Source organism: Apteryx mantelli, chromosome 15, assembly GCF_036417845.1.
Source record: "Apteryx mantelli isolate bAptMan1 chromosome 15, bAptMan1.hap1, whole genome shotgun sequence".
Classification (NCBI taxonomy): Eukaryota; Metazoa; Chordata; class Aves; order Apterygiformes; family Apterygidae; genus Apteryx; species Apteryx mantelli.
In genome coordinates, this window is record NC_089992.1 from 8593616 (window position 1) to 8620959 (window position 27344).

Here is a 27344-nt window from a genome sequence, read left to right on the forward strand (position 1 = left end):
CCTTGCCTCTTCTCCCCACTCTTTTAACTGTATATTAATGAACTTTGCATAATCAGATCAGGTCCCAGCACCTACAGGTCTTGTTCCAGATCTTAACTCTGTTTCCCAAAGAAGGTGTTTTCTCAGTAATACAGAAAATGATATCTATCAAATCACCAGTGCATTTAGAGCTTAATTTACTCTATCAGTTGCAATTGTTGTGCTGCTTAACTTGGGAAAGGGGGGGGTGCGAGGGGGAGGATAAGCTCCTGTTTCTTTGAAAGAGGCAAGAAATTAGAAGTAGGCTTCCCCCCCCCCCCCCCCCCCCCTTAATCTGCTGAGGTGCATGGACTGCAAGTGTGAGTGAATGTAGAGGTCAGAATACAGTTGGAGGTATATCTTTACCCACAGATGTGTAAGGACTTGTGGATGACTCAGGGAAAACAAAAGAAGACATGATAGTTTTCTTTTATTCTTTCCCCTAGACTTTGCTCTTTTGGCAAGGTGGGGGGAAGGATAGAAGAGAGACCTATGGCAACATCCTATTTCCTTTTTTCCACTCTCCACTCAGTCTCAGCTTTCTGATTTAGTATCATCTTCTATTGATCTTGAAACACTGCTTTTTCTCCCCAAGTTTAAAAGCATGAGATAGGAGATGGGCACAGGAATATTGTAGCACTTTGCAAAGGTGTGTGCACATGGTAACTTTAGGAAGGGTGGATGGGTTTCAGTGTAGAAATGACAGCTGTGTTGGATTATCATTTTATAGAAGAATTAACATAACTGATGGAGGACACTGCTGATATTTAGGTGCTTGATGCAATGCAATTTCATGGCTAGTGAATCATATCAAGGTGAAAGGATGAGGAAGTGCTTTGAAGTCACAGTTCACATGGAAGTTGAGTTCTCAGGTGAATGTGAATGGTATAAGACATCTCATGACTGAGAAACTGATGTTCGCTTTTCAACTCTGACTTGTATGTTTCCCTTGGGCAACTCCCCCCCCCCCCCCCGTCAACCACTGCTTTCTTACTTTAGAATGTGCTTGAAAGGTGTATTCTTCAGAGTGAAGGGTTTGAGGCGATGAGTGAGATGGAATCCGTCACTGATGGCATCAGTGTGACTTTGACAGTCTCCCAAAGGGCATTTAGGTCGCATGATAGGCACCTAACTACAGACTATTTATAGTGATTGAAGTGGAGATGAAGAAAGGTGGATGGATGGGAGCATGGCAGGTTTTTAAATATGTTGAGGGTCAGGCTGCATCTGCAGGAGATGAAAATACAGGAAAGCTTTGGAATATTGCAAAGATGAGACTGTAGTGGATAACACAGCAGAAGTTGTCTATGACTTGGTTTTCTTTTGCGTTCACCATGCTGGAGTTGCTTACTTCTGGGAAAAATGTTGCTGTCTTAAATCTACCAGTGTTCTCTACCAGTGTAGCCTGGTGTAAAAGGTCCAGCTGGAGCCAAGGTCATTTCTTCCCCTTTCTGACCAGCAGGAGACAGAGTAGGCTGTAACAGGATTCGCTTTATGACTGCTTTGGTATTTCACATGGTTGCAGGTCACTAACATAAGTTGGGAATTTGTATTGCAGCAGAGTAGGAAAGTGCACTTAGAGCAGGCCTTAAAGGCCATCCTTGAAACAGTCCTGTAAGTCTTGGCCTCTGGCAGCCCAGGCTGTTTAGTTATGTTTTATAAATCAGGTTATATTGTGTCTATCACGGCTTTCAGATGCCAAATTCCTTCCTTGGCAGCTTTGTCAAGCATTTTGAAAGGGCAAAAAAACAACAGGTAGAGGGTCACCATGAAGCACAATCCAGTTGTCCAAGATTGGCAGTCCTGTCCTGAAGACAGGAACTGGTCTTCACAAAGAGTAGCTGGCCAGAGTCAAAGGAATAAAGAAGAAGAAGTAGTACTCTAGTGTCTCAGTGGCTGTGGTGTCCCACTATCCCTCTTCTGTCTCTGTTTAGCACTTACTAACCATGAATGAGTGATAAATATGACTTACTTATAGTCTCTGTGCTGAAATAGGTGATGGACCCGCAAGCTATGCGGAATGTATGTAGATACACTTAAGATAATGTTCCTGCTCATAAGTGGTGAATTGCTGCTCAATTTCCTCTACATCATATCTGTTCAATCGGAATCCTCCCAGGACCCACCTTTTAGCTTGTCAAGCATTCTTCCCACCAGTTGAGACATCTCTTGCAATGCAGATACCATGACCTTATTTGTCAGCCTGTCGAGATATGACTTGAAATTGTGCTCAGCCCATATAAAATAATTGCTGTTTGCACACTGGGTAGTGGTGGTGAGATGCTCCCTGTGAGGCAATCTGCTAACCTGCCTCAAATGTAATTTTATAGCCAGAAATCAAATAAAATGAATCAAATTAAAGCATGCAGCTAATGCATGCAAACCCTAAAGTGAATTTGTATTACAAACAGGCAGTGAAACTGAATAGCTTAGTTTTGTCTACCCATACTAAGATGCGTGAAGGAAGCAGACTAAGTAATAAAGAAGTTAATTTAAGGAAATCTCTGATTTTGAGAGTTAATGGGGATATTAGATGGCAGATGAAGGTTATTTTTTGACATAGGTGTCTTTCATTACTCATCTTGCAGTTAGAAAATATCAGTTAGAAGTCTCTTCATATTTTGCAAACAAGGTATTGGCATAAGAAGCTTTGTTAGCTATAGCAGGATGATAAATCATCCCTTTGCACTGCTAGCCATTAGCCTGTCATGACCATGATTTACAGGCATTTTTTTATTTAAATAAGTGTTTCTCTTAAAAGCATTCTGATAGTTTACAGAACAGAAGATGAAGGATAGTGAAGGCTCTGAAATATAATAGCAGTTTGGATGTGAGTGCTTCTTGTGCCAAGTAGGAGACAGGAGCTAGTGATAGCAGCTTGTTCAGGCAGTAAAGAATGGTTGAGCTATGATGGAGGATTCCTTGGCAGCATCAGTTGGAAAACCTCAAAGTTCTGTTGGGGAAATGTTGGGTTAAAAATGTGGGAAGGCACCAGGACTGGGGGAACCAATAACAATATTAGCTCCACGGAGCCAGTCTCCATACTATACGTCAGAAATTCAAATTGAACAGCAGCCTTCACTCAAGCTGTTAAATTATTGGATGAAACAACCTTCTAGAGAAGATTTCCTAAATCATACTCAATTTATTTTTAAAACTATATGAAATAAAGAATGAAAAAAATCATTATGTGAAAAATCCCACTTTTACAATGGGCATAGAGCAGAGGAGAAGGAAAAGCAAGCCAAGGGTGCGTTTTTGTGACATCACATGTTCACTTCTACTAGTCTTCCTCCTGGGACTGCCAGGAGATAGCTCTTCTGTGGCTTGGCTCCTTTATTGATGAATACCTCTTTCTGTGCTTTGTAGCAATTTCTGGAGAAAGAGCATTTGCCTTTCCCTACCCTTCCTACCATCTTATTCCTAAGAGCAAACAAACTAATCTTCCTCAGATGGACTAGGGGTGTTTCTGGTTTGACATTGTGCTCCTGGTAGTGATTGATGCAGGAAGGCATGATCCATCATCAATCACCTCACTAGCATCTGATGGAAAGAACTTCCTGACCTTAGATGGTGGCCTGGTAGTGTCTTGGCATGTACTGGTTGAAATTTCTGCATACAGGTGTCTGTTTTACTGCAGTGGCAAACTTTGCTGTGCTCCATCTGTCTTTCTGTCAGATATTCTGTGGTTCTGACTATGCTAGAACACCTCAGAGCCTATTTCCAAAAGTCAACTGCTTGCTCTCTTTTGATTGGAAACAGAAGGAAAACTGTCTTTATATACTGTACAGCCTCTGTAAGGTGTTGCCATCCTGGGAAGTCCTAAGGGGAGATCTCTTGCAGTACAAATGTGCATCTGTGCATTATATAGCAGGGTAAATGAAGACAATGTTATCATGAATAATGCAAGATTTATTAACCAGATGTTGAAGGGACAAAAGCTATAAAGACCCTACCAGCTTGGGTAGGTTGAAGATGCAAGTTCTTCCATGCTGTCATTTGTAGTTTAGGTTGCTGGTGGATATTTCTACCTCAAACAAGTTTCATCTTGAAGTGAATAAAACTTTTTTTTTTTCCCCCCAGGGAAAACTAACTAGTAGGCTGTTCTAAGTCTTGTCTTCTAAATTTCTGTGTTTTCCGTTTAATGGTTGGGCACAACAGGATCCTGATTCTATCTTCATCCTTTGGGATCTGCTCTGGGCAGTACAGTTGTAAAATCTAGGGTAGATTTGGACAATGATGAGGGGAGAGTCTCTTTAGTGACGCCACAAAGGAGCTGAACCTGCGGAAGGTCCTTTACTGGGAAGCTGTTGATGCAGTGAAATGTTAGAAAGTGCCTTTCATAGGCTTTTCTTGGTTTTCTTTCCTTTCTCTTTCTGCGAGTGTTTCACATATAACAACACAATTTGAAACTCTTGTAGTTTGCTTACAGCAGGAGAAGTACAGGAGAATATTTTTAAGAAACATTCCCTGACAGGATATTTTTAGGGCAGCAGAGTGATAAATATCAAATCAAGTGAAGACCAAGAATTTAACTTTTCCTATCAGAGCCAATCTGCAATGCTTTTTATCTTGACAAAAATTGATATTTTATCCCTTTGATAATGGGAGGCTCTGATTGCACTTCCTTCTAGTACATTTTTTTCCTTACAAGTCATTCCCTGAGGAGGACATCAAGTCAAAGGCAGAGATGGATCTGCACCTCTTAAAGGTACAATCCATATTTAAGAATGAACATTGCTTTATGCTGCAGGTGGCATTAGGTATGTTTCAAATCTGTTCTTTTTAGGCAGTTTATGGAAAAAAGCTGCACTTTACTGCAGAATTGGTCTTCTGTAGAGCAGAATTACTTGAAGGACTACACAACAGATAACAGCCAGAAAATTTAACAGGAAAATAAGTTATTCCCCATGGTGAAGGAAATGCTGTTGTATGCCCGGTTTTCCATGTCCGGTTTAGGGCCAACAGGATCCAGTGTGGGTCCCACATTGATCTTAACCTGCTTTGGTCATAGAAAGACTAAGCAAAATATTAAGGTCTTCACACAGCTTTCTTCTATTCTTTTCCTGCCCTGGTTCCAAGCAGGAGCTTTTTCAGAAAAATTAGGGCTTCAGCATTGTGTCCATAGAAATTAGTAAAGAAAACAAATGCCTGTTAGGTTTTTCTCTGTCCCCTGGCTACTGCAGGATTGTTCTGTACAGAATTGCTTCTAGTGCTCTTGGCAATCTAGTTTTAATGTGAACTTCTGCATCTCCACAGGGGAGACTCTTCAATATAACTCACTTGTATTCAGCCTAAATGTTCCTCTGCGAAGTTTCATCCCGTTAACCCTGGTCTCACCCTAGTTTAGTACTCTAAGCAATTCCTCTTGCTGCTGTGCCTCTTCTTGGAGCAGTGACAGTGAAGGGCATGGGGCATTATGCTGGAGTAAAGGCTGTTTTCTCATAAGCAGCAGACATGGGTTGGGGCACTACTCGTGGTGTGAAAGCCATTTACTCATGGAGTGTGCTCTCGGGGCATCCCCTCTGCAAGTGACTGCTGCTAGAGACTGTCTGTCTGCTACCCTTGGTGTCTGTGGAGAAGCTATTAGTGATGTCCATAGAGCTGGGGATGTGGCCTGAGGGCAGCCTGGGGTTCAGATCTCACGGCTCAATGATGCTCTCCCCTGTTGGTGCAGAGTCAGCTTGATCCCTTTAGGGACCAGATACTTGGAGGTCTCTCTGGCTGTGGCTGTCATAAGAAAGTGCAGAGCTGTTGTTCTTACAATATTGAAATGTGCCCTGCAAATGAGATAGATGTGCTGTGGGTGAATATTGTATATGTAGGACAAAATGTAAAAGTAAGAGGTGAAAATATTACTGTTTTGGAGCTGGAGCCTTGTTAAAGTCCTGTCTGTCCTATTTGGGCGAGTTCTCTCTGAAGTATCATGTGTTACCAAAATTCCATTAAACTGTCACATAAATTATCAAAGTTTCCTTTTTCCATCACTGTGGATTACCCAGGGAGATATTTTTATGACAAGGGAAGCTTTTTCAGTCTGCTGCTTCTACCTGATTTCATTTCAGATGAAATCCTTCTCTCGGAAATCTGCTCATGGATTTCATAGCTTCTCTGTACTTTGCCTGTACAGCAATTAAGTGCAGCACAGATGTGCAGGCTACCTCCTGTATGTTTCTTTTAGGCATGGGACAACTTAGGGGAATGCTTCCGCTTCTTTATTCACACTGAATGAGATCGGTGTTTAGTCTGTATTTTGGTGGATACCTGCTCCAGTGTCTTCCGCTCTTCTGAGCGTCAACTGACTGGTTCTCCTTTCAGTCCAGCATTATCATCCTTATAGGAGAATGCAGTAGGTGATAGAGTCACAAAGGTACCTAACTTGGAAATAGCTCTCTTCTACCTGCCATGTCTCAGAGATGTTGTGTCTCTGCAAGCCAGTCTGTTTTTCTTATGCTAGTCGCAAAACTTATACGGATTGATGGTCAGGACATGGCAGCACAAAATACTTGAGCATCTGAAATTGCCTGCTGCCACAGAACAAATTTGAGTTAACGTGTGTGTTATGGAAGCAGGGGATAATAGATGCTTGCTTGCCTTTGATAGATAATCCGGAAATCCTTACATTAGCTGGCTACATAACTTGTTAGAAGGACTCTGGGAGCTGAACTTAGTGTTGCTTCTCACTGCTTTCATAGGGCACAGAAGGGCATGCAAAGAAACTGAGAATCAGCAAAGTTAAGGATAATAGAGGGGATTTTGAAGACAATTACTAATGACAGGGATTCCAGCAACCATATTACTCCATTCTTAAATGGAAATGGTAGGACTGTTGGTAACAAAGCAGGCAGGACAAAACTTTTCCAGAAATATTGCTGATCTGTATGTGGGAAGAAGCCTGGATGATGCAAAAATATGTTGATGAAATATTTTCTAGGGCAGCACTGATCAAATAGTACATTAAACATCAGCCACTAATGTCAACCACTTTAAAATAAGCAGATACCTTGTATCGAAGAGTTCAAAGGAGATGGCTGAGGTGCTCTCTGGACTGGAATAGTGATTCCAGTAGCTCTCAAAACACAGAGGTAACTGCAGAGAACTAGAGGGGAATACTGGACCAGATTTGTAAAGGTAGTTAAAATGACTTAAGTGGTTATAGGCCTAGTGCTGACACTGTTCAGGGCACTGTAGTGGAACGGCTTGATACAGGACTTTATGAACAAGGACCTAAGGGAGGGGAGTTTGAGTATGTGGGCACACCAGTGATGGCAGCCAAGCCGCTGCAGACTGGCTTAGCTCATAGACAATAACTTACATTTCTTTTCATGCAACCTTGCCCCAGTGGAGAGTGAAAAATGATTGCTCTTTTATTGTGTCCTCTTGCAATTTTTAGGCTATTTCCTTCCTCTGTCTTTTTCTATATTAAAACCCATTTTCTCCAACTTTCCTTCCTGTCATGTCTTCTGAACCTTTTGTCATTCCTAATGGCCTCCTCTCCAGTTTTCATCTATTTTATATTGAAACTATGGTGGCCAGCACTGGGCACAGAGCTCCAGCTAGTTGTCATTGCTCATTGGGTTGAGCAGAGTAAATAAGAATGATAGTGCGTCCTGGGAGGAGAGTTGACACTTTTGGAACTGCTTTGCATCATTAACTATGATCCCCTGTTCCTTCTTGGCAGTACTTCTTCCTAACCAGCTGTCCCCCATCTTGATTTTTATGGCTTTGGGATCTGTCTCAATAGTTTGTCTCTGGATGCTGCTGCCAGACTAGACTGAACTTCCAGCATGTAGTCAAAGATGGGAATGCTCTTACCCTACAGTGACTGCAAGGTAGCTTTTACCTTGTTAGCTTGACTGCACTATAGTAGCTACGTGTCTTCCATTCTGAAGCTGGATAGTATCTGGGCAGCTCAGAGGACAGGCAGAGTGAGATTAGGATATGCCAGTGAATGCTGAACTGGCATATCCAAAAACAGATCAGAATCCAGTGGTTGGAAGCTTTTGTTAGACTAATTCAGATGCACGTACTGTACAGGGGGATATTGGTTATAAACTGACACAGTTCACAAAGGGTTATAGTCTGTTCTCCATTGGTGCAAGTTCTAGAAATAAGATCTGGTTGGTTTCCTGGTCCCCCCCCCCCCCCAAAGAGATAAGCTTTCCTTTGAACAGGAATTAGTTCATGGGGGTTTCCTATGGCTCCAGTCATGCAGCAGGTCAGACTAAATAATGATCATGGTTCCTTTTGCCTTCAGAGTTTGGGATTTTGGAATCTACCTCAAAATGGTTTTAAAAATGTGCTTGCCAATTTTCTGGAGTTAACGACCAGCAGTGGTAGGAGGTCAGGCTGCACTGAGGCTGGGCAGTCTGTGCCCATATTCAGCTCCCCAATCATCTCTGAACATCTCTGATTCAAAGGTGAATGAATTCATATAACACACGCACAAAAGGAGGTTGCCAAGCAACCTGGAGCTTGAAACACCCCCACCAAGCTATGAAGGTACAGAACAGGCAGCTCGTGGCTCAGGCAATTTGTAATATTCCTTTCTTTGCCGTAGGTAACAGTAATAATGCATATAACATAGATGTGTTTAAAGGAGGAATAGCTTGCTGATGATTCTGGAAAGCAACAGCTGGTCCTGCCAGCGTATGTATTCTGCCTCTGTCTTGAGATGTGTATGTTTCTGGAGCATTTAGCCCAAAGCAGGGTCAGCAAGGAGACAGAAGAGGGGTGAGAAGGGGGAGAAAAGAGTTATTGTGTCTTAAGCCAGCTGAAAGACTGACAACTAGAGGAAAAGTTCTAGGAGGGGAATAAAGTGACTGGCACAGATACTGCCTCATATCAGTCTCATGTTTTCTGTGATTTCAGTATTTGATGGTTTCACAAACATACTTTAATATATTCATTGTACATCATGCCATATCCTGTCTTCTCTCTGGCTTTGTGTAACTATGCAGCCTGGGGCATATCAGATGTAGCCAGGGCAGGATATAGCCGTGACATGCATGGAAGAACTCTGCTGTGGTGCTCCTGTCTACCCATCGTTTGACTCAGAGAATACTCTGTAGAGGTCACAGCTGATTGCTTGGTTTCTTTTTCCTACATCCTGGCCTAAACCTGACCTTTTGATTTGTGCAACACTCATGATAAAGTCATGTTGTATTTAGGCAGGAGGAAAAATCCTATGTTTGGACAGCCCTGGGCTTGGGGGTGAAGCAGGGAGAGGTATGCAGATGCACAGCCAGAAAAATTCCAGTCAAGACCTGGAGCTAGGCTGAATTTCTTGAATGCTGTGTGTATAATTCCCTTTGGCTCCTTATAAAATCCCAGCACAGTGTTGTTCAATACCCTGTCCCTTTACAAATGGCATGGCCCAAATCTCGGGCTTGAAATAATTTAGAACTTCAGCCTGGATCAGGGCATCTAGAACTACACTTAATTTCCTTTCTGTGCTCGTCTGGATGAGGGATGCTGCTGTGTTCATGGAGTTTTATTCATTTCTTTCTGGCTGCTTGCTTGCCCACCGATGTTGCAATTAGTGACATCAAAATTGCCTCTTTGTGAATGTTGATGACATGACCGGAGGAGGATCCTTATAACAGGCAGAGACTAAGCGGTGAGTTAGTAGTACTGGGAGAACAAAGCTCTTATTTTCATGCAAATATCTGCAGTCAAAATGAATGAAAAGAAGCGAAGATGGGAAGTAGGTGATATGTTAGTAGAATTATTACTCAAGGGGATTTTGCTCAAAGTTTTGCAAGCGGCATCAGTGATGCTTTAATCTCTCACCTTGATGCCATGTTATATTCTGGGCATGTCAAAATGTACTACAGTGTAACAAGACATGATCTGTTGGATGAGGCTTTATGTAGCGTGAGAAGGTTCCTGTGCTTTCTCTTTTTATTATTTGCATTCCCAGAGAAGGTTACATGTCACGTGGGCTTTGCGGAGATAAATGGCTAAACAGAGCTTTTTGGCAGCGACCCCAGAACTCAGGAAGGAGCCTGCCTAAGCATCGGCCTGAGGATTTTGAAGACTTGAGCTCAATTCTGGGCCTTGAAGGATATATATGAGAGTGTACTTGTGTCTGGGTGCGCTGAAGATGCGTGCAGAGTGGGGTACGGTAGACAGTCCTAAGGGGCTTAGGATTGAAATAGTACAGAGAACCGGCTGCTGTGAGTTGTGTGTTGGCCTTGCTGTGTGAAGATCCCACTAGTGGAAAGCCACCGTTCTGGTCAGGACTGTGGTCATGGGGGTATTGGAAGCAGGAATGAAATAAAATAGCTCAGCTAAGTGCAGGACCCTTGATGGGTGCCTGCCGGGTGGTGTACTGAGTATGGCTGGCCAATGCCACCATCTGCACTTTCATGAGCCCTAATGTTTATCACAGTTATCACAACAAATTCAAGGCAGATAAGTAGCTGAGTAACTGGATGTGCTTTAGAGTACAGGATTGAGTGACTCCTGCCTGCCCCAGAGTTAAATCTTTGTTTCCCAGATATTTCAAGGGAAGGTTTATGGGCGTGTCATCAGCTCTTTGCTCTGTTTGCTGCTTCATTAGACTTCATGTTGAGTGCAGTGTGGGGGAGCATGACAGTTTGACATGGGATTTGGCTATGATGGCTTCTGCAGGCACTTAACAAGATCTGTGGTTTGCCTGCTGGTACATACCTCTTGTTATGACTCCCCTGCGGATGGGATGTCTGAGATGTGGATGTGCTTATCGGGAATTTGCTGTTCCAGGCTGGGGAGCTTTTAAAGGAAGCTTTAACTTGAATAGAGACACTTCCCTGGCTATACCTACAGGCTCTGTATGGGTCCATCCTTCGTCACGCACGCAGAACAGTGGCAGACCAATGTCTGCCTGGTCTCTTTCCCTCCACCCTTTCCTAGGTCTGGACACTCCAGAAGCTTTTCTGATGCTGAATCTAAGTAAGACAGGTGTGACTTTGTATAAGCCTTGGGAGGAGCAGAATGTGGGTTTCTGCTAGTCCCACTGTACCTCGCAATTATCGGAATTATGGCAAACTTTTCAGGGTTTTTGAGATGAGGAAGCCCTTGTTTTAGGTTTGGTTTTGTTTTCTTATTTTGTTTGAGGAAAGAACCTCTCAATTAACATGCTATGCTTTCTCCCCACATAAAGAAGAGATAAGAGTTGTTAAAGCTGTAGTCATCAATTGCAAAAGAGAACACGCTTTATTTTGCTTTGTGCTATTTACAGCTGTTGTCCATTAGGAGTCCTCAGGAGCCTCATTCTCAGCTACAACAGCGGAGTCCCATAAGTTTAGCTCAGCAATGAGCCCGCAAAACAGCACTAAATCATGGTGATGGGAGAAAGAAGAAAATGTTTGGAAATGGCAGAACGCAGCTGATGTCTCTGCAAAAGCTGGTTTTTGCTTGCTGTTATTTTAAACCACTACTTGAGGTAGACTGTAATGCACAACATCTAGCTGGAGCAGAATATAAATTTTGTACTCTAATTTTGGAGGAAAAAAAAATCAGAATGGGTAGTAGTTCTGCAGGGGCTAAAGGGACTTTTTGCAATCCATAAATGCTTAAGGCATTTAGTATATTTTGATCAGTGTGTGTTTATGTAACCTCACAGCGAGGTAAGGTGTAAGAATGATATAAAACTAGTATATGGCTAATGAGAAACTGAGTTCCAGTTGCTTTGCTGGACACAATATGTGATTGCTCTGTATGAGCTCTTTGAGCTGGGATTGTAGTTCAGTGTTTTTAGTGCTTAAGAGGAAGGGGTAAAGTAGGGAGGTGTGGGGACAATTGCTTCCAAATCTGAGCCTGCATCCCGACAGACATAACTGACTGTACTGCTATGGCGAATAATTAGTTCCTTTTTGACTGGAAATAAGAAATTTCACTTAACTCTGTTCTGAAACAGCCTTTGCTTTGTCAGACAAATCACTATACAGCTCTGTAATACATCTATACTTTTCAGCATAGGCGTTCTACCTCCCTGTTTCACATTAACTCATTAATGTTTTATAAAGCATTTGGAAACTGAAGGACAGCTTTGGGAGTTAAGGGCAAAGGAGTACAAGTTGCTAATTCAGCATTTGTTTGCAATGTTATTGTTCACAGGATAGCTCTCAGCTGATGCCTTCGAAAGGATTGGGTTTTCTGTCTTGTTTCCACTCCAAAGGCCTGTCACTGGGGTCCCCTCAATTTATGCAGGGGAGCAGAACCTGGGTTCTGGAGTTGTTTGATGGAACTAGGCAAAAACATCCTGGCATCAGTGCAATGCCCTGACAGATATTGGTTTGCACAAAAGCAAAGCTGTCAGGTGGACTTGTGACAATAGCCTGAAGTCATGAGCACTCACAAAAGTATAACTTTAAAATGAATCCTTGCTTTGTCCTTTGCTTTTATTTCCTGTTCCTGCCAGGTGTCTCCTTCTGCCTTCTCCTGTTTCCAAATCCTCCTTGGCCCATCCGTAGATTCTGCTCAGCACAGATGGGAGCTTCAGAGAATCTGCTGTCAAATTTGTTTGGTTGTTGTTGTTTTGGTTTGTTTTTTTTTTTTGAGCATATTTGTACTGAGATTTTTGGAGACTTATAACTAGGCCAAATGTGGGTGTTTTTTTCACAGGAACAGCAAACATCTGAAAACACGGCAACTTTTTCTGCCAAATTGCAAGTCTACTTCAAAACATGGGTTCATCAGATCTTATCAATGAACTTTTTTTTTTAATGAGAAAGAAATCTTACAAAAACTGCCCCTCCCACCCCCCAAAATCCCTACATCCTGTGTCTCCCCTCCCAACCATATTACTCAAAACAGCTGAACTGTTCTAGTTGCGATTTCTGAGAATCAGCTTCACAAATTTGAGTCCCGGCTGTTAAATTGTGTGCAAGTTATAAACAACTGAAAACTCTTTCCACCAAAAGTAGTATTCTGCCTTAGCTATGCAGGCTGTAATTGCTACCATTTGAGACTCTGTTTTTCTGTAGCTTATTGGGGTAACATCTTTGTCTTTTCCTCTTTTAGTTCTATCAAAGTAACTCCATTAGTTATGATCCTAACCCTACAACACAAGCTACTGCCAAAGATCAGACAATTTGCGTGCCTTGGAACCCTTGTAAAGGCAGAAAGATCTGTGTAGATATTTGGAGAGGTCTTAATCACTAATGGACAAAAATGAAAGTAAAATAGGGCTTTAGAAAAGGAAATAATTTCTAACCGCCTTTTAAACCTTAGTGTGGTTTGATAGGGTCAGACTTCCAAGAACTGGCTGAAAATAGGCTGGTGTCATTTTGTGAGACAGTAATCTGCACATGCAAAATGCCCTCTGATGGTTCATGTGAATGTGCGCGAGACAACACGGAAGCAAAAAAGCAAAGGGATGGGGATGTAACTAGCACATGCTAAATCCTAGGGTCAAACTTGGGGTCAATTGACAAATAGTCCAGACGTTTCCCAACAGTACTGTCTAGGGATATGTTTTCTCTGTTGGGTTCTTGCTGCAGTTAAAAAGCAAAAACACCACTTACAAAGATAAAATTCAAAGAGAAGTCCTGTCTAGTTTTTGCTTTTGTTTTACAGACAACCGTCCTTATGTGTTTCTAATGGCCCGTGTTCACCCTGGTGAAAGTAATGCCAGCTGGGTAATGAAGGGGACCCTGGAGTTCCTTGTAAGCAGTGATCCCATTGCTGATCTCCTGAGGAGATGTTTCATTTTCAAGATTGTCCCCATGCTCAATCCGGATGGAGTCATCAATGGCAAGTGAGTTGTAGTGATATCTTCTTATGGGTTTTGCTGGGTTTGTCTCCCAGGCTTTATCCATGTGCATCTAGCAGGTCTTGTCTTCAGTGTTTTGGGTCAGGAGAATCCCCTTTGCCTAGAGCCTTGCGTTTCATTCATTCCATTGTCAATCCATGTGAAAAAAGTAAATCTGAGATGGAGCCCAATGTTTCTTGCATGTCTTGGATATCTGTGATTCTGCACTGTGTGTGACGACAACATCCCTCAGCTGCCAGGATGGAGCATTAGTGATATTAGACAAACTGGGTCTTGCTTGCCACCTGGAGATCTATCTGTTCTGCTGTCAGTATAGTAGACTTCACCTGCAAGGCAGATATGCTTGGGAATAACTGACTTTAATTAATGTTTTGTATAACCTGAGGGGGGAAGATGAATAAGGATCTGTTAATCTTCACATTTTCCTGGAAATATTTCCATCTAGTGAAGCTCCCTCCTTCTCCCACCTTCTTTTCATTCTTCCCTCCTGCACGTTTCCTAAAAGATAGTGAGTCCTGAGCTTATAAAAATACTGATTCCCTCTGGATTCTTTAGAGCTGCCCATCCACACCAACATGTTTCCACTCTCCCTGCTCAAGAGTGGAAAAAGTGCAGATCTGCTCCTAGTATGTAAACTTGAAATGAATGTTATTAAGCCACTAATGAAAGAGAAATTCCTTTTGAAGGTTTGACAGGTGCATTAAGATAAGAGCCTTGCACTTTGCTGGGAAAATCTCCAGTATCTCTGAGAGCAGGGGAGTTTACTCACTTCACTGGGTATTTGTGGAGCAAGTGTGACTTAACAACTGTCAGCCCTGTCTCTGGTGCAGGGGCTGGACCTTATGAGCATATCCCACTGGCAGCTGGGGAACCCTGCATTTTGACCAGGTGATGAGGGCTTGCAGGATTTGGTAACAGCTGTGTCCCCCAGCTTGTTGCAATGAACTAATCTCAAAGCTGAAAGATGTGTTTAGACAAGCACTGAAATGCATAGCTAAGTCTTGAGGAATAACTTTGCTTATGCTACACTCACCCATCTGCTTTCAGGTCAGGCTGTGCAGATTGAGTGCTACAAAAACAGGAAAACAACCCTGAGCAAAAACTGAGTTGAACTTGTTTGGGTCTTCTAAACTAATTCATTTCAGTTTTGGGTGAGGGGCTCAGCAGAGAGCAGCTTGGGCTGTCCTGATCGTCTCTAGTCTGTGGCTATGAGCGGTAATAGCCTTTGTGCTGCTGTGCTCCCCAGGACGTGAGCGATCAGTGGTTTGGGAGGGCTGTTGTGAGTAGCTGGATGCTGCCCCAGAGTGTTCTAAGCCTCTGCTGGCACCAAATGCTTCCCACATCCTCCCGGACAGTGGAGGCAAAAATGAAAGGCTGTGGCCCCCCCTCTTTTTTTTTTTTTCCCTTTCCTTTTGCAGTGCTTAATTAAAGTTTCCAGCAGATGGAGGACTGGAGGGAATGTCTGACCTTTTTTCTCTAGCTGTCAGTAGGGGAGTGTAGCAGAAAAGGGGCTCTCGGGAGGGAGGCATGTGGCTCTTTGTGACACCTGGATGAAGCGTACTGTACTGCCTGAGTGCATGTCACGCAGAAGGTGTTTTGCCTTCCCTGGTGCAGAGGAGCTTAAATTGTAGTTAAACCTGGTGATGAGTGACCCCTCTTCTAGAGAGGAAGTTTTGTTAGCTTTGCATGTGGAGTGGGAGTCTGGAGAGCAGGGACTTGGCTGTGGCTCTGTAACTGAACAGAGGCCTGGGGAAGGGAAAGTTCAATTCTTTAAGCTTTAATTAGAAAGCCTCACAGAAGTTTTTAATGTCTTGCATGTTGTTCTTGTTCTTCTTTCCACATGGTTTTCTTAGTAGATTTGGGTCTTCCTATACTGCAAGAAATGCTTCTGTTCTGGGCCTGAGGTTTCTAACTGTTAAGTGGAGATAACCATGCACATTGGAGAGGGAGAATATCCATCGGGCCTCTAAAGTCTACATGTGCGGATTTATTTGACTACTTAATGTTTCACCTGGTCTGGTTTTAAATTTCCCAGTGAACTCTTATCTTTTGAGTCACTGCCACCATTACATGGGAAACTTCAGAGGAAAAGGATCTATAGCCCTTCACTGGCTATAGAACTTGCAAGATGCGTTTTTGTACTTGCTAATCATTTTTTCCACTTCTAAAACACATCTCATGGAGCCACTTGTTTGGCCTGAGACTTGCAAGCCCTCGTGCAAGTCCTGCAAGATCTCCCTCGACAGCCTGCTGGAGTGCCTGGTGTTGCCTCTGCCAGTATGCTGAGCTGCTACTTGTTTCTGGTTTCCTATGCGCTGATGTGCTCTTGCGCCTTCCCTGGTGTGTGGATTGGACATGTTGAATGCATCAGGTCTGCTGTCTAGGCCAACAAATATCCTGACTCTGCAATGGGCTCTGGAAATACCTGTGGTAACAAGTTATCTTATGAGACCAGGATTTCCTCTGTTTCAGTGCCTCTTTTCCTAGGACCATGCCCAAAGGTGGGTTTTGGATAAAATGGCATCTTCCATGACAAAAGCAGATAAAGGAGCCATCCGGAGCAGTTTGACTACCCTGTGCACCTCAGCCTGGCTCTGGCTTTTTAGCAAGCAGAGTGACTTTGAGTTTTTTCCCCACTTTGGAAGTGCATCTTTCTGTAAATCTCTTCCCTACTCTCCTTCCCTCTTTCTGTCCCATGGTATTGTGCTTTAGTTGTCTTATCTCAGTGTCTCTCCTTCTTTAAGAAAGAGTCAGATTCTTTTTGTTGGCAGTTTGAAGCTCCTCGCTCTTCCCCCTCCCCAATCCTGTGTGTCGGGATATGAGTAATACTTCCCTGCCCGTTGTGGAGATGAACGCCAGCATGTGGTTACAAAGGATTTTTTTCCAGCAGCCCAGCTGTGCCCCTTCCCCAGCCGGCTCCCTGCTGGAGGCACAGCTCAGTGGACAAGCGCTCATCCCAGTAGGGTACCGCACAATTGCGCTTTGGGAGCCTTGCACAGCTACAAGACAATTGGGGCCTTGGCGTTTGCTTTGGTTAACGTGATCTGAAAGTTGCATGCAGAGAATGTTCTTCTAACGCAGATACGATGGCAATAATGCGATTACGCTCTGGCAGCGTGCGGCTGAGCTGGGGAACAGCTCTCCATCCTCCTTTCATTTCAGTCAGCGCTGTGAGAATCCATTCCTGTCTGTCAGCGATGGAGAGAATTGCAGCTGTGTCTCGATGCTAAATGAAGGTAGTGATGGTGCAAGTGTGCATGTACAAGTGTTTTCATCACTTAAAGTATAGATCACCCCCAAACATTGCAGCTAATGGACTTTGTTCAATCCACAGATTTGCAGTTGTGTTGCTGTATGTGACAAGTACTTTGCAGTCAGGAATAGGGTTTGTTAAATAATATGCAGCTGATAGATCTGATAATGGCTATATATTTTAAATGAAGTACTACTACTATTACTTTTCATAAAGCTGATCTAGCTCTCTGCCAGACGTTAGCTTTTGACTGCTCCTGGAGACAGGATGTTGCCTTAGATGGACATATGGTCTGACCCGGTACAGTCATTTATATGTTGTATCTTATATCAAAGGGAACAAAACTGAAAGGAAAAGAATACACTTCTGTTCTGAGGGATGGAGACTAATTCTCTGAAGTGACAGCTATTTTAAACTTGTTAACAAGGACTGTTCTTGCAGACTTTATTTTGCATGGGTTGTTCTGAGAGGACCCAAAGTGTCTTACAGCCAACTGCTTTATCCCTATCCCCTTTCTTAACTAAGTGATAGTAAAATAATAAATGAATTCCCTCTACAGCTTTACTAAGTACTGGAGAATCCATAAAGAGAGTAGTGCTTTCCTTAGAAAACTGATATAAAATACAGTGGGTGAGCAGGAGACCTGTGCTCTGTTCCTGGCTCTGCTACTGATGCACTATGTGACCTTGCTCCTTGCCTCTCCTTTTGCCTGAGATTTCTTGCCTGGAAAATGAGATAATTTTATGCCACAACCTTTGAGTAGTTTGAGATGAAGAGTGAAACATGCATATAGGGAGCATTTTCTCTTTAGTCTAGATCCACGGCTGTTTTAACTAGTAAGCTTGTTTTTGATTTGTACAAGGTGAAAAGTGTTGTTCTCGGAAAACTCTAGACTTAATGACGGTGACACGGAGTAGCCTTGGTGAAACTTCTTGGCTTGCTTTAAAGAAAAAGCTCATCTGTTTGAGTGAAATCTTTGTACCTTCAAAGTAGGTCTATTATGTTCATTGTTGTATAAAATCCTGGAGGTGGGGTCAGTAAGGCAACTTGTAAAAGGCTTAATTATGGCAGCACAAAAAGCATTTTATAAAGAAACACAGAACACTTCACTTTCCATACTTTCCCATCTAAAGATGTTATCGCAGTTTGTGTGTTGACTGAGTTGAGTGTTAACTAGCGATGGGCTCTTGTGTGGTTTTGCTGTCTATACGAGCTCCTGTTCTGCGTCTGTCAGCAGCCTGTACCTGCAGCTGTGCCTTAGCATCTGCTCAAACTTGCATTCTTGCCATGCGAACACACCTGGCACACCCACACGTGTGCTTGCAGTCACAGCGTCGTAGTCAGCATTTTGTGCTTGTGGCTGGGCTTCTCCAGACACTGCAGTTCTGGATAAGTATAGCTATTTATTACACTTAAATTTAGTGTTATTAATTATATCAATATAACATAATTCATATCATTATAAACAGCAATAATGACTGTTGCCAAATACTGACACTCCATGCATGCCAACTGTGCCTGTGTTTGAGGGTTTTTTTTTTCTTCCCCACTTCCCAGAAGTATTAAATTAAAACTGCTTCAACCTTGCAATATCATCGATCACACAAGAAGTGGAGGCTCCCAGGGAAACGCTTCTTATTTAAAAAAAAAAAAAAAAAAAAAAAAAAAAAAAGTCGGAGGGGAGAGAGGACACTCCATGGGCAGCTTGTACCTGAAGGTATTTTGTGTATTCAAATTCCCTTCCCACTCAAAAATCCCTAACTGGCCAATATTAGTTCTGTTTAGTTGCTTTCTTATTCCTATGTTGCCACCCTCTTTCTTTTCCTTTCTTCCTTTTACACATTGCCTTTCTTCTCTTCCATCTCTCCTTCTCTCACTCTCTCCTTCCTCTATTGAATCAAATAGGCTTTTTCAATGAAAAGAACTCGATGCATTTTATAAGTGAGTTGAGCTAGTCAGTGGAGATGGGAGCTGGTGAGCCTATTTCTTTGGCAAGGAAGATAAATTTTTTAGAAGCTGTGCAATTTCTTCAAGGCCATGGGGTACCTTAGCAGCAGAGCTTGGAAGAGGAGGCAGATATCCTAATTTGCATTTTGGATTATAGCCATGGACTATTCTTGATCTGGTTTAAAAACACTCTGCTCCCTCTTGTATCTGCCCCCCAGGTTGAATGAGCTCTTTTGCTGCTCGGACGTCATGCAGGGGAGGTGTGGGGGTTTTGGCTCTTCCTTGGTACTCAGTCCCACTTCAGTAGGACTGTTTATTCCACCCAAGTTTGCTTATGGGGCTTTGTTCATTACCTCCTGGAAGCCAGCAGAGAAAAGCTTGATCTCCTTGACAGTTACTGAAGTGGAGAGATAGAAATGTCCTTTGAAATCCCTTCCAGGGTATGTTTATTTTGCACGCTCTCAAAAGTCACAAAGGGCAGAATATGAATGTTTGCCCACTCACTGTGTGGAACCTCATCCTTTCTTCTTGAAGAAGGATGCTTGCAAGAGGATGAATTAGAAGCAGGTTTGACTCTATACCAGAAGACATTCTCTGCATATGTGACTTATTTTTCCTTTTCTCCTTTGTCCCCCCCAATATTAATGCTGACCCCTCTGCAGTCTGGCCCATTCAGGCATTGTGTTCTCCAGACCATAAGAGGCAGAACTGGTTAGGGACAGGAAAAAGTTAATGGCTAATCTAAGGAGTCAGTTTATGATCCACAACTTCATCCTCAAGGGTTAAGTCTTGAGGTGGTATCACACAAAGCTGTGTAACTGCAGACCTGCTGTGCTGGTTTCCTTGTGCTCCCCCCTTCCCCCTTTTCTCTTTATTGCTCCTCACTGGTCAGAGGATTGAAGAAGAGTTTAATTTTCAGAATCAAGACTTGCATAACTAAATTGGTGCCATGCACTCTGCAAGCACACTCCAAAGACTCTCTCCAGACTAGCTAATCTGTGATGTATGTGTGTCTCTAAGGATAGTGCTGTGATGTGAGAAGGCTGGGAAAGGAACACTTTTGAACTGTCATTAATTAATGCAGTGGGAGACCTTATCTGTAGGAAAAGGAAGTGCTACAGGATTAGTTTGCTGCTGTTCTTCACCAGATGCTGTGCGAGCCTATCCCCATATCATCTCCAGAAGCCCTGAATCTAAATTAGCATTGCTAGTCTTTTAATGTGTACCATGCTAAAAGCAGTTGGTAAATGTGTATGGAAGCCAAGGTATATTGGATAAAAGAACGCTTTCTGAAAGATGCTACTCTTAATCTTCTAGAATGGCTGTGCTTAGGGCCGCACACTATAGGTTGGCATGTTTGCATGCACTGCTGCTTTGCCTAAGACCTCAGAGTGGATGAAATTGCCAGTTCTGGGAAGCATCTGTACTGGCCTGGTACATGGCTCTGGAGAGTAGGTATGGACTGGGATAACTTTTTTCTCCAAGCAGAGTGGAAGTTTACCTAGTGAACAGCTGCTGTGCTGCCTCGGGGTTCCCACGAAGAGGGCAGTGTTCCTTCTCCAGTGCTGAAGGACAGTCAGTGAATGAGGTCTTCTCATTGGCAAGTTTGGTTGCCTTCTTAATGGGCCAGCCCAAAAGTTTTTGGGTGTCTGTCTGCTGCCACTGGTTCCCCTAACAAAATGGGGCTTGGAGACCATTTGTACCTCTTCAAGGCAAGCAGCCTTATTGCTCCTGACAAGCTTGTATGATCATTCTTGGCAGAGGGTCTGTGAATTTGGGAGCTTAGGCTAGCAAATTTGGTTAGTGCATGCATAATGTAAAGTAAGCTATGGACTGCAGTGTTCCTGAGTCTTCGTTGCTGCATGCTGCTCCCTGGTGGAGCTAGAAGAGGGATCCGGCCCTCCACCACACACTCCTGAGCACATCTCTGTGCTGCGGGAGGTGCCTCAAATTCAGCCACAGTCCTTTGCCATGGGCTGAAGTTGCGGCCCATCCTTGGCTCTCCTGCTGCAGTAAACATCTGTCTGCAGACAGCTGCGCCCCAGGACTCCCCTCAACAGTGCTTCCAACGCAGCATTGTTTATTCCTTCCTTTATCATCCAGAGCTGCTGGGCCCCCTGAGTTATTAGCTTTATTCGCTCATTGTCAGTGTTTCCTCCTTCGTAAATATGTCCCCATATGTTTCTGCTCCTGAGGAATATGCGTTCTCTTCTATTTACTGCTTTTCACAGGCCCCCACCTTCTCATCGCTCTCTCCACCCAGTGGCCCAATAACAGCCAAGGAGATAAATAAGCTACATAACTCTTTCCAGCTATTATTTTTTGTTGTTCTTGTTGCCCTGCATGGTAATATATATAATAACAAGGAAACAAATCTCATTACTAAAGTAATTACAATAAATAAAAAGCTGAGAGGGGAGATGAAGGGTCTGTTGAGGGAGTGATTGCAGTAGGATTTTTTTAAAAATTTAATTTGCTTGAGGATTTTCTCTGCTACTTTGCTGGTACCCTGCTGAGGGGGGTTGTGACTAATTAGCAGCCAGCTGTTGTTCTAACACACCCTCACCTAATTTATTGTGTGGCTGAGTCTCTAAAACAGGAGCCTGTCTGCTATCATTGTCTCTGGGACTCGGCACCAGTCACATGTCAGCGGTTGGCTTTATTGCTTGGTGCTTTTGTTTCCTGGAAGCTGAATAGCTGAAATCTTGGGTGCTTGGCTGCCATTCCTTTTGTTTTCTGGCACGTCCTGTGTGCTTCTGGGAGTTTGGTCAGGCAAGTACACTCAATCTACTGAATTATAACTTGCTTGTCCCAGTGTCCAGCCTAATAACAGGGCAACCCAATTGCTAGTCTTTGACAGATTGCCCAGAGAACGGCACTACTTGTCCATGTGCCTTGGTAGAGCACAAAGGCCCTCGGCACTGGAACTCCTGGTATGAACAGGGTCTAGAAATTGTTGGGCTCTAAAGTGTGTGTGTGTGTTTTTTCTTGTTGTTCTTGTTTTTACTTGTAGAAGGGAGATGCTGCTGTTGTCGGGGAGATGTTGTAGAAGGGAGATGCCCTTTCCTAAAGGGCCATAAAAACTAGTTAGTTAATAGTCATATTAAGACCTGAAGGATCAAATGCATTTTTGCTTGTGTCATTAGGCTTCCAGCTGCCAATTGCACAGGCATGTGCAGTACTTGCAAAGCTCTCTGAAGCAGTAAAGGTGCCCCATGAGCCTAGTGCACCTCCCTTTGCTCTATTGCTCCCAATTTCTGCTGGTGATGCAAGGTCATCGAGTAATTTTGTGATGAAATATCACTGAGCACACATCTGGATATTACTTTATTGGGCTTCTAAACACTTCAGCTTTTAGCTTTGGAGATTATTTCATTTTAGATAGGTACTACTTTGTGTTTTCAAGCTAGTGTGAGTATCAGATATGAACATGATGTTCCATGAACTCAGAAGGGAATCATTTTGCTCTGCATTGGTGTCTGTTTTCCTGACTGATGGGAATTTATAATCGGATGCATGCACTCCTTTGAAGATGTTTCTAGGAGCCAGGAGACTGGTGTATGAAGCAAGCTTTTAGAGTTAATGAGTTGATTGAATCATATTATTCTTGTTGTTCTTGGTTTGACTGTGTATGATTCTCCCTTTTGTTTGCTCTATATGTATTTGAATCCCTTTTGTGATGTATTATTCCTGTAAAAGTTGTGGCTGTGCTAGGCTCTCTGCAGACAGGCAAGGAGCAGCTTGGTCCCTTGTTAGGAATTGAGGCATTAGTGGTACAGTCTGTGCATTGGGTTTGGTGAGGATGTCAGCCAACACCCCAGTAACCTTTTCAGATCTCAGACTGAGCCCGGTCCATCTTCTCTATCCTGACCACATGATATGCCTTATGGATGCATGAGCTTTGTAGTTACTGCTCTCTTTCACTGCTGTGTGCTGGGATAGGGAAAGCATCCCCACTGCAGCAACTTCAGCAGCTACCTGGTTGGACCTTTGTGAAGGCTTCGTGAATGCAGGAATTGAAGAGTTGTATGAAAAACAGCAACGTCTTGACACCCTCTTGGAATTTGCAGAGTCTCTGTAAACCTTGACCCAGCTGGCCACACAGTTGAACCTGCACTGAGAACCGTTGTGGTTACTGCTGAATTTGTATGTTACCCTTTATTTGATGAAGGGTGGTAAACATCAAACACTGACATCAAGGTTGAATCTTCTGGAGATGAGCTAATGTCATGAGTGCAGGGACTGTTTTGGTCACCCATCTCAAGACAAGGTCTGCTCATCCAGGTTTGTTATGTCTGTTAATGCCTATTGGAAGCTACAGATTCAGAGCTGCAGTCGTTATTCATGGAACGGGAAAAGAGAAGTCCACAAAATGAAATTGTAAAAACTTCACTTTTATAGATGTGATGAAGAATGTCCATGACTTTACTGCAATAGCCATGCTACCTGGAAAGCTGAAATTGCCTGGGAATGAAGGTTATTGTCTCTTGTAATATACCTTTGTATATTATACTGTGTAATAAATTGGGCAATATTTCTTTTGCTCTGAAAACTGGACATCCCTGGAGCTCCAAATGACATTTCAAGTTTTATACAACCATTCAGTCCCTTTTAAGTATTAAAACACATCATTTTTGTGATATATATGCACAGGAATTCTTTTAAAAGGCATATGAATAAAAGATCTGGAGCTTAGTTATGCGAGTGGAGAGCTGCTTTTCCATGAGTTTAGCTTTTAAAAATTTTGTGTTGGGTTGACTGTGTGCTTTGGCTTTTTTTTTTTTTTTTTAAAGATTAACACTTCTATTTATTTCTGACTTTCCCTCTCACTTTTTTCTCCCCTCTCTTTGGCATCTGGTATTCAAATGTGACAATAAAAGCTGGCAAAGTACTGCGGTGGGAGAGATGTGTAACAGCCCTGGGTTGGAAAAATGGACTTCCAATTGAAAATTGTGTTTGTAGAAATGGGAAGAGGAGGCTTATCAACAAAATAAGCTTCATTTAGAAGCCTGTATTTTCAAAATTGCTTGTGCAAAAATGCACCTATAGAGGACCAGCTGAGGTTGAATTGTTCACCTGTGCAGACAGTTTCTATGATTGCACATGCAATTGGGATAATTACATGGGCAAATTTTGCTCCAGTGATTTGAGCAAATTGCCACCCTAATTTGTAAGTCCAGCTGAAAGTCCCAGAGAAGCGGCAAGAAAATGAAAAATAGAAAATTGAGTCAATGTTGGAATGACAATGGGGGTGAGAAATCAAAACCTCTTCTGCAGCCTAACAGGCAGCACTGCTGGAAGTCAGAGAAAAGTGGAGTGTGCTTGTAATGCTACGAAGCAGCTGTGAGTCCTGAAGGGGTGGGAAAGCAAAACAGCGTTTGAAATGGTACAACTCCTGTAGGCTGTATCATGGGCATACAGGTTTGAGCTGGGGAAAAAGGCAGAGGGTGAGATGGACAGGGAGGAGAGCTCCTGTAACAATGCAGCTTGGGTCCGTGCCTACTGGAAACTCTGAAGTCGGTATTTGAACGCACCCTGGCTCAATGATGCCCTAACCCTGACAGCAACCCTCGAGTAACTATGATGATATATTATTATGTGGGAATAGTGGTGATTTATGTTGTCAGATTCTGTAGGAATCATTCTGTATTCAGAACTTAGTAGAGCTGAGCAACTTTTCCATGGTCTTTTAGAATTGGCTGGTGGAATTTTACAAGAGGATACGTCCTTATATAAGATGGTTAAATATTCCCTTACATCTTAAAGGACTCTTCCATGTGTTTTGTCTGGGGAAGCACAGCACAGAAGAAGTGATAGTGAAGGATCTAGCCTGGATTCTAAACCGCCTCTTGGCTTGCTTTCAGTTGTCTGCAACCAATGACACACGCTTAAGGCGTAAATGTTATAATAGTTGGAGCAGACCTGATCTATTACACTATGTGTGCATATGTATTATTGAACTTCAAACATATACAAGGATTTATTACAGAATACGTACATTTAACAATCCATAATGCAGGCAGTGTTTTCACCTAATGCCTTTCTTGGTTATTTTGTTTCCTCTGACCTTCATCTTAAAGCTCTCTTCATCATCTTCCTCCTTGTGTAAATTTACTGCACAATAACAGGTTTTGTCTGAGTGCAAGGATTTTTTTTCCATGTACAATGAGAGCATCTCTAGTAGAGTTTCTTTCTGTGTGCTTATGCATGCACCCATTTATCTCCAAGTTATTCAGAAGTTCCCCTGTTGATGAAGAAGAGCCGGTTCTCCCAGGCAGCACTTGCTCCCACTGAACACTGTCTAAAGCAGATATTCAGTTCCCAGTAGTAGTTTTGCTCCATGAAGTCTTCCACCAGCAGTAATAGCACTAGTGGAAGCATACTTGTTAAATAAAATTTCCTATATTCGTTTTGCCTTATAGCTAACAAAATTCATTAAAATGAAAGGCCAAGATTAAAAAAAAAAAAGATTTTTTTGTCTCCCCATATTGGTTATGACATGTAAAGAAGATGCAAACTGCACAGCAGCTGGACAATCATGAACTATTTTAATACAGTTTAGAAATGAGAAGGAGGAGGAAAAGAGGCTTAAGTAGCAGTGTAGTTTATTGTACTAATCTGTCACCTCTAGAGTTTAAATCCTTGCTCTAGTGACGTGAAGAAACATGGTGGTCTCATCCAAGTTCCTAATAGGAGTCACTGTATATTAGAGAAATCTATAGTACCAGGTCAGAGCTAGCAGTCAGTTCTCTGCTCAGGTGGATATAATGTTAGGTAAAGTGGGTCTGGATTATGCTTGTGATAGCAGAGCTGTAAAGCAAGCCATGGAAGTGAAATAGAAGGAGCTCTTGGAGATCAAGACTGAGGTACGTGTTACTCAGATATATTTGAATTGTAAGTATAGCAGCTTGGGGCAAGGCTGAGATCTCCAGGAAGTCCAGCTGGAAAGAGAGGGATACTCTGGGTAGAACCATCTGTGTGGAATAGCTAAACCTACTGGTGGTTGAGCTGTCTGGTGTCCTGCTATAGCAGAATACCATGCCTAAAGACTGAATGTGGAAATCCCAAGAGTGAAGGCAGTGGGAGGGTGGTGGTTTTTCCCCTCCAGAACATGCATGTTATGTGAAGGGAATTTGCTTTGGTATACCTTCATGTTTGGGGAAGCATGTTGTGTGTTTTTGTGCACATGCTAGTGTTCAGATGGAGAAGAGCACTGAAGAGCGAAATCCTTTAAGTCAGGGTAGTTTCTGCCTCTTTCCCTGACATGCAGTTGAGGGCACCCTTGAACTGTGCAACTTACCTGTCTTCAGACAAATTTCAACAGCATGTAATCCTATGAAGCCCGTGTTCTGTTCAGAATCAAATAGTGTCCATATGGCTTTGAGCTGTATAATGTAAATAAAAAGGAGAATTTTAAGAGAAAGCCTCTGTTGCAGTAAGTAGCAGAAATAATCTAAACTAAGTACATCTTTCTGTTATGCAGTCACAGTGAAACAAGATCTCAGATGGTGGCAGTTAGTTATAATGAACTGTCTTTGCCAGTATTTGTACCTTTTCCCTTTTCTAGCTGATAAGTGTTAGTTCTGATTCTGTGTATGTGTGAACCTGTTACAGCTTTTGTTCCAAAGGGCCTCAAAGTGCCCTAACAATCTTTACCTACCCTGCTTACAGGTGCCCGTTGTGTACCATCCTTGGACAGGGTACAAAACAGCTCTTCTGCAGCCTCTGTGAACCAGTTGCCTCTGAGTGCTGGGAGTTGCTGGTTTTAAGTGGTTAGACAGAAGTCTCGGCAAGCAGGTCTGAAGCAGATGTTACGGACTACAGAGTGATTTGAAAAGTCATCACCTAGGTGTAATCAAACCCTTTCTGCTTTCTCTTTTTTCCTAAAGCATTTCATCCATCTCTGAGAAATCCATACAGCAGCTTTGAAATCATAATTTTACTTGCAGAGTCTCAAATGGGATGGATGGTCCCTGAACAGCACATATCTAGCAAGCACTAATTCTCTCCAGACTGTGGTGTATGTATGAGTCTGTCATTGCTAATTCTTCCTTAAACTTAATTGGGAGTCTAAATGAGGAGCTTGCTTTGAGGTTTGCCAAAAACTCTGCGGTCCAAATGATACAGTATTCTGTGTGTGTAAATGCATATACAATCATGGTAATAGAGGCCATTTTGATCCAGATTGTCAGGACTGAAAGGATGTAGTTGTGCTTGAAAAATTTGTATGCATTTGCATGTACAATTACTCAAGTTGGGGTTTAGGCATTTAAGTGGCCATTTGTGCTCTCATTTTCGATTATGTTCATCCTACGGGAATGGATTGTGCAAATTAGGCACACAAATATGCATATGTTTTGTTGCGTG

The 27344-nt window shown here is 42.7% G+C and overlaps 1 protein-coding gene across 1 annotated transcript in view; it reads left to right on the forward strand.

Moving 5' to 3' along the window:
• AGBL1 (AGBL carboxypeptidase 1) overlaps positions 1–27344 on the forward strand; it is a 356032-nt gene that overhangs the window by 161994 nt on the left and 166694 nt on the right. Inside the window, exon 19 of the mRNA XM_067305788.1 lies at positions 13582–13762. Coding sequence (XP_067161889.1) covers positions 13582–13762 — 181 coding nt within the window. The remainder of the gene's footprint in view (positions 1–13581; positions 13763–27344) is intronic.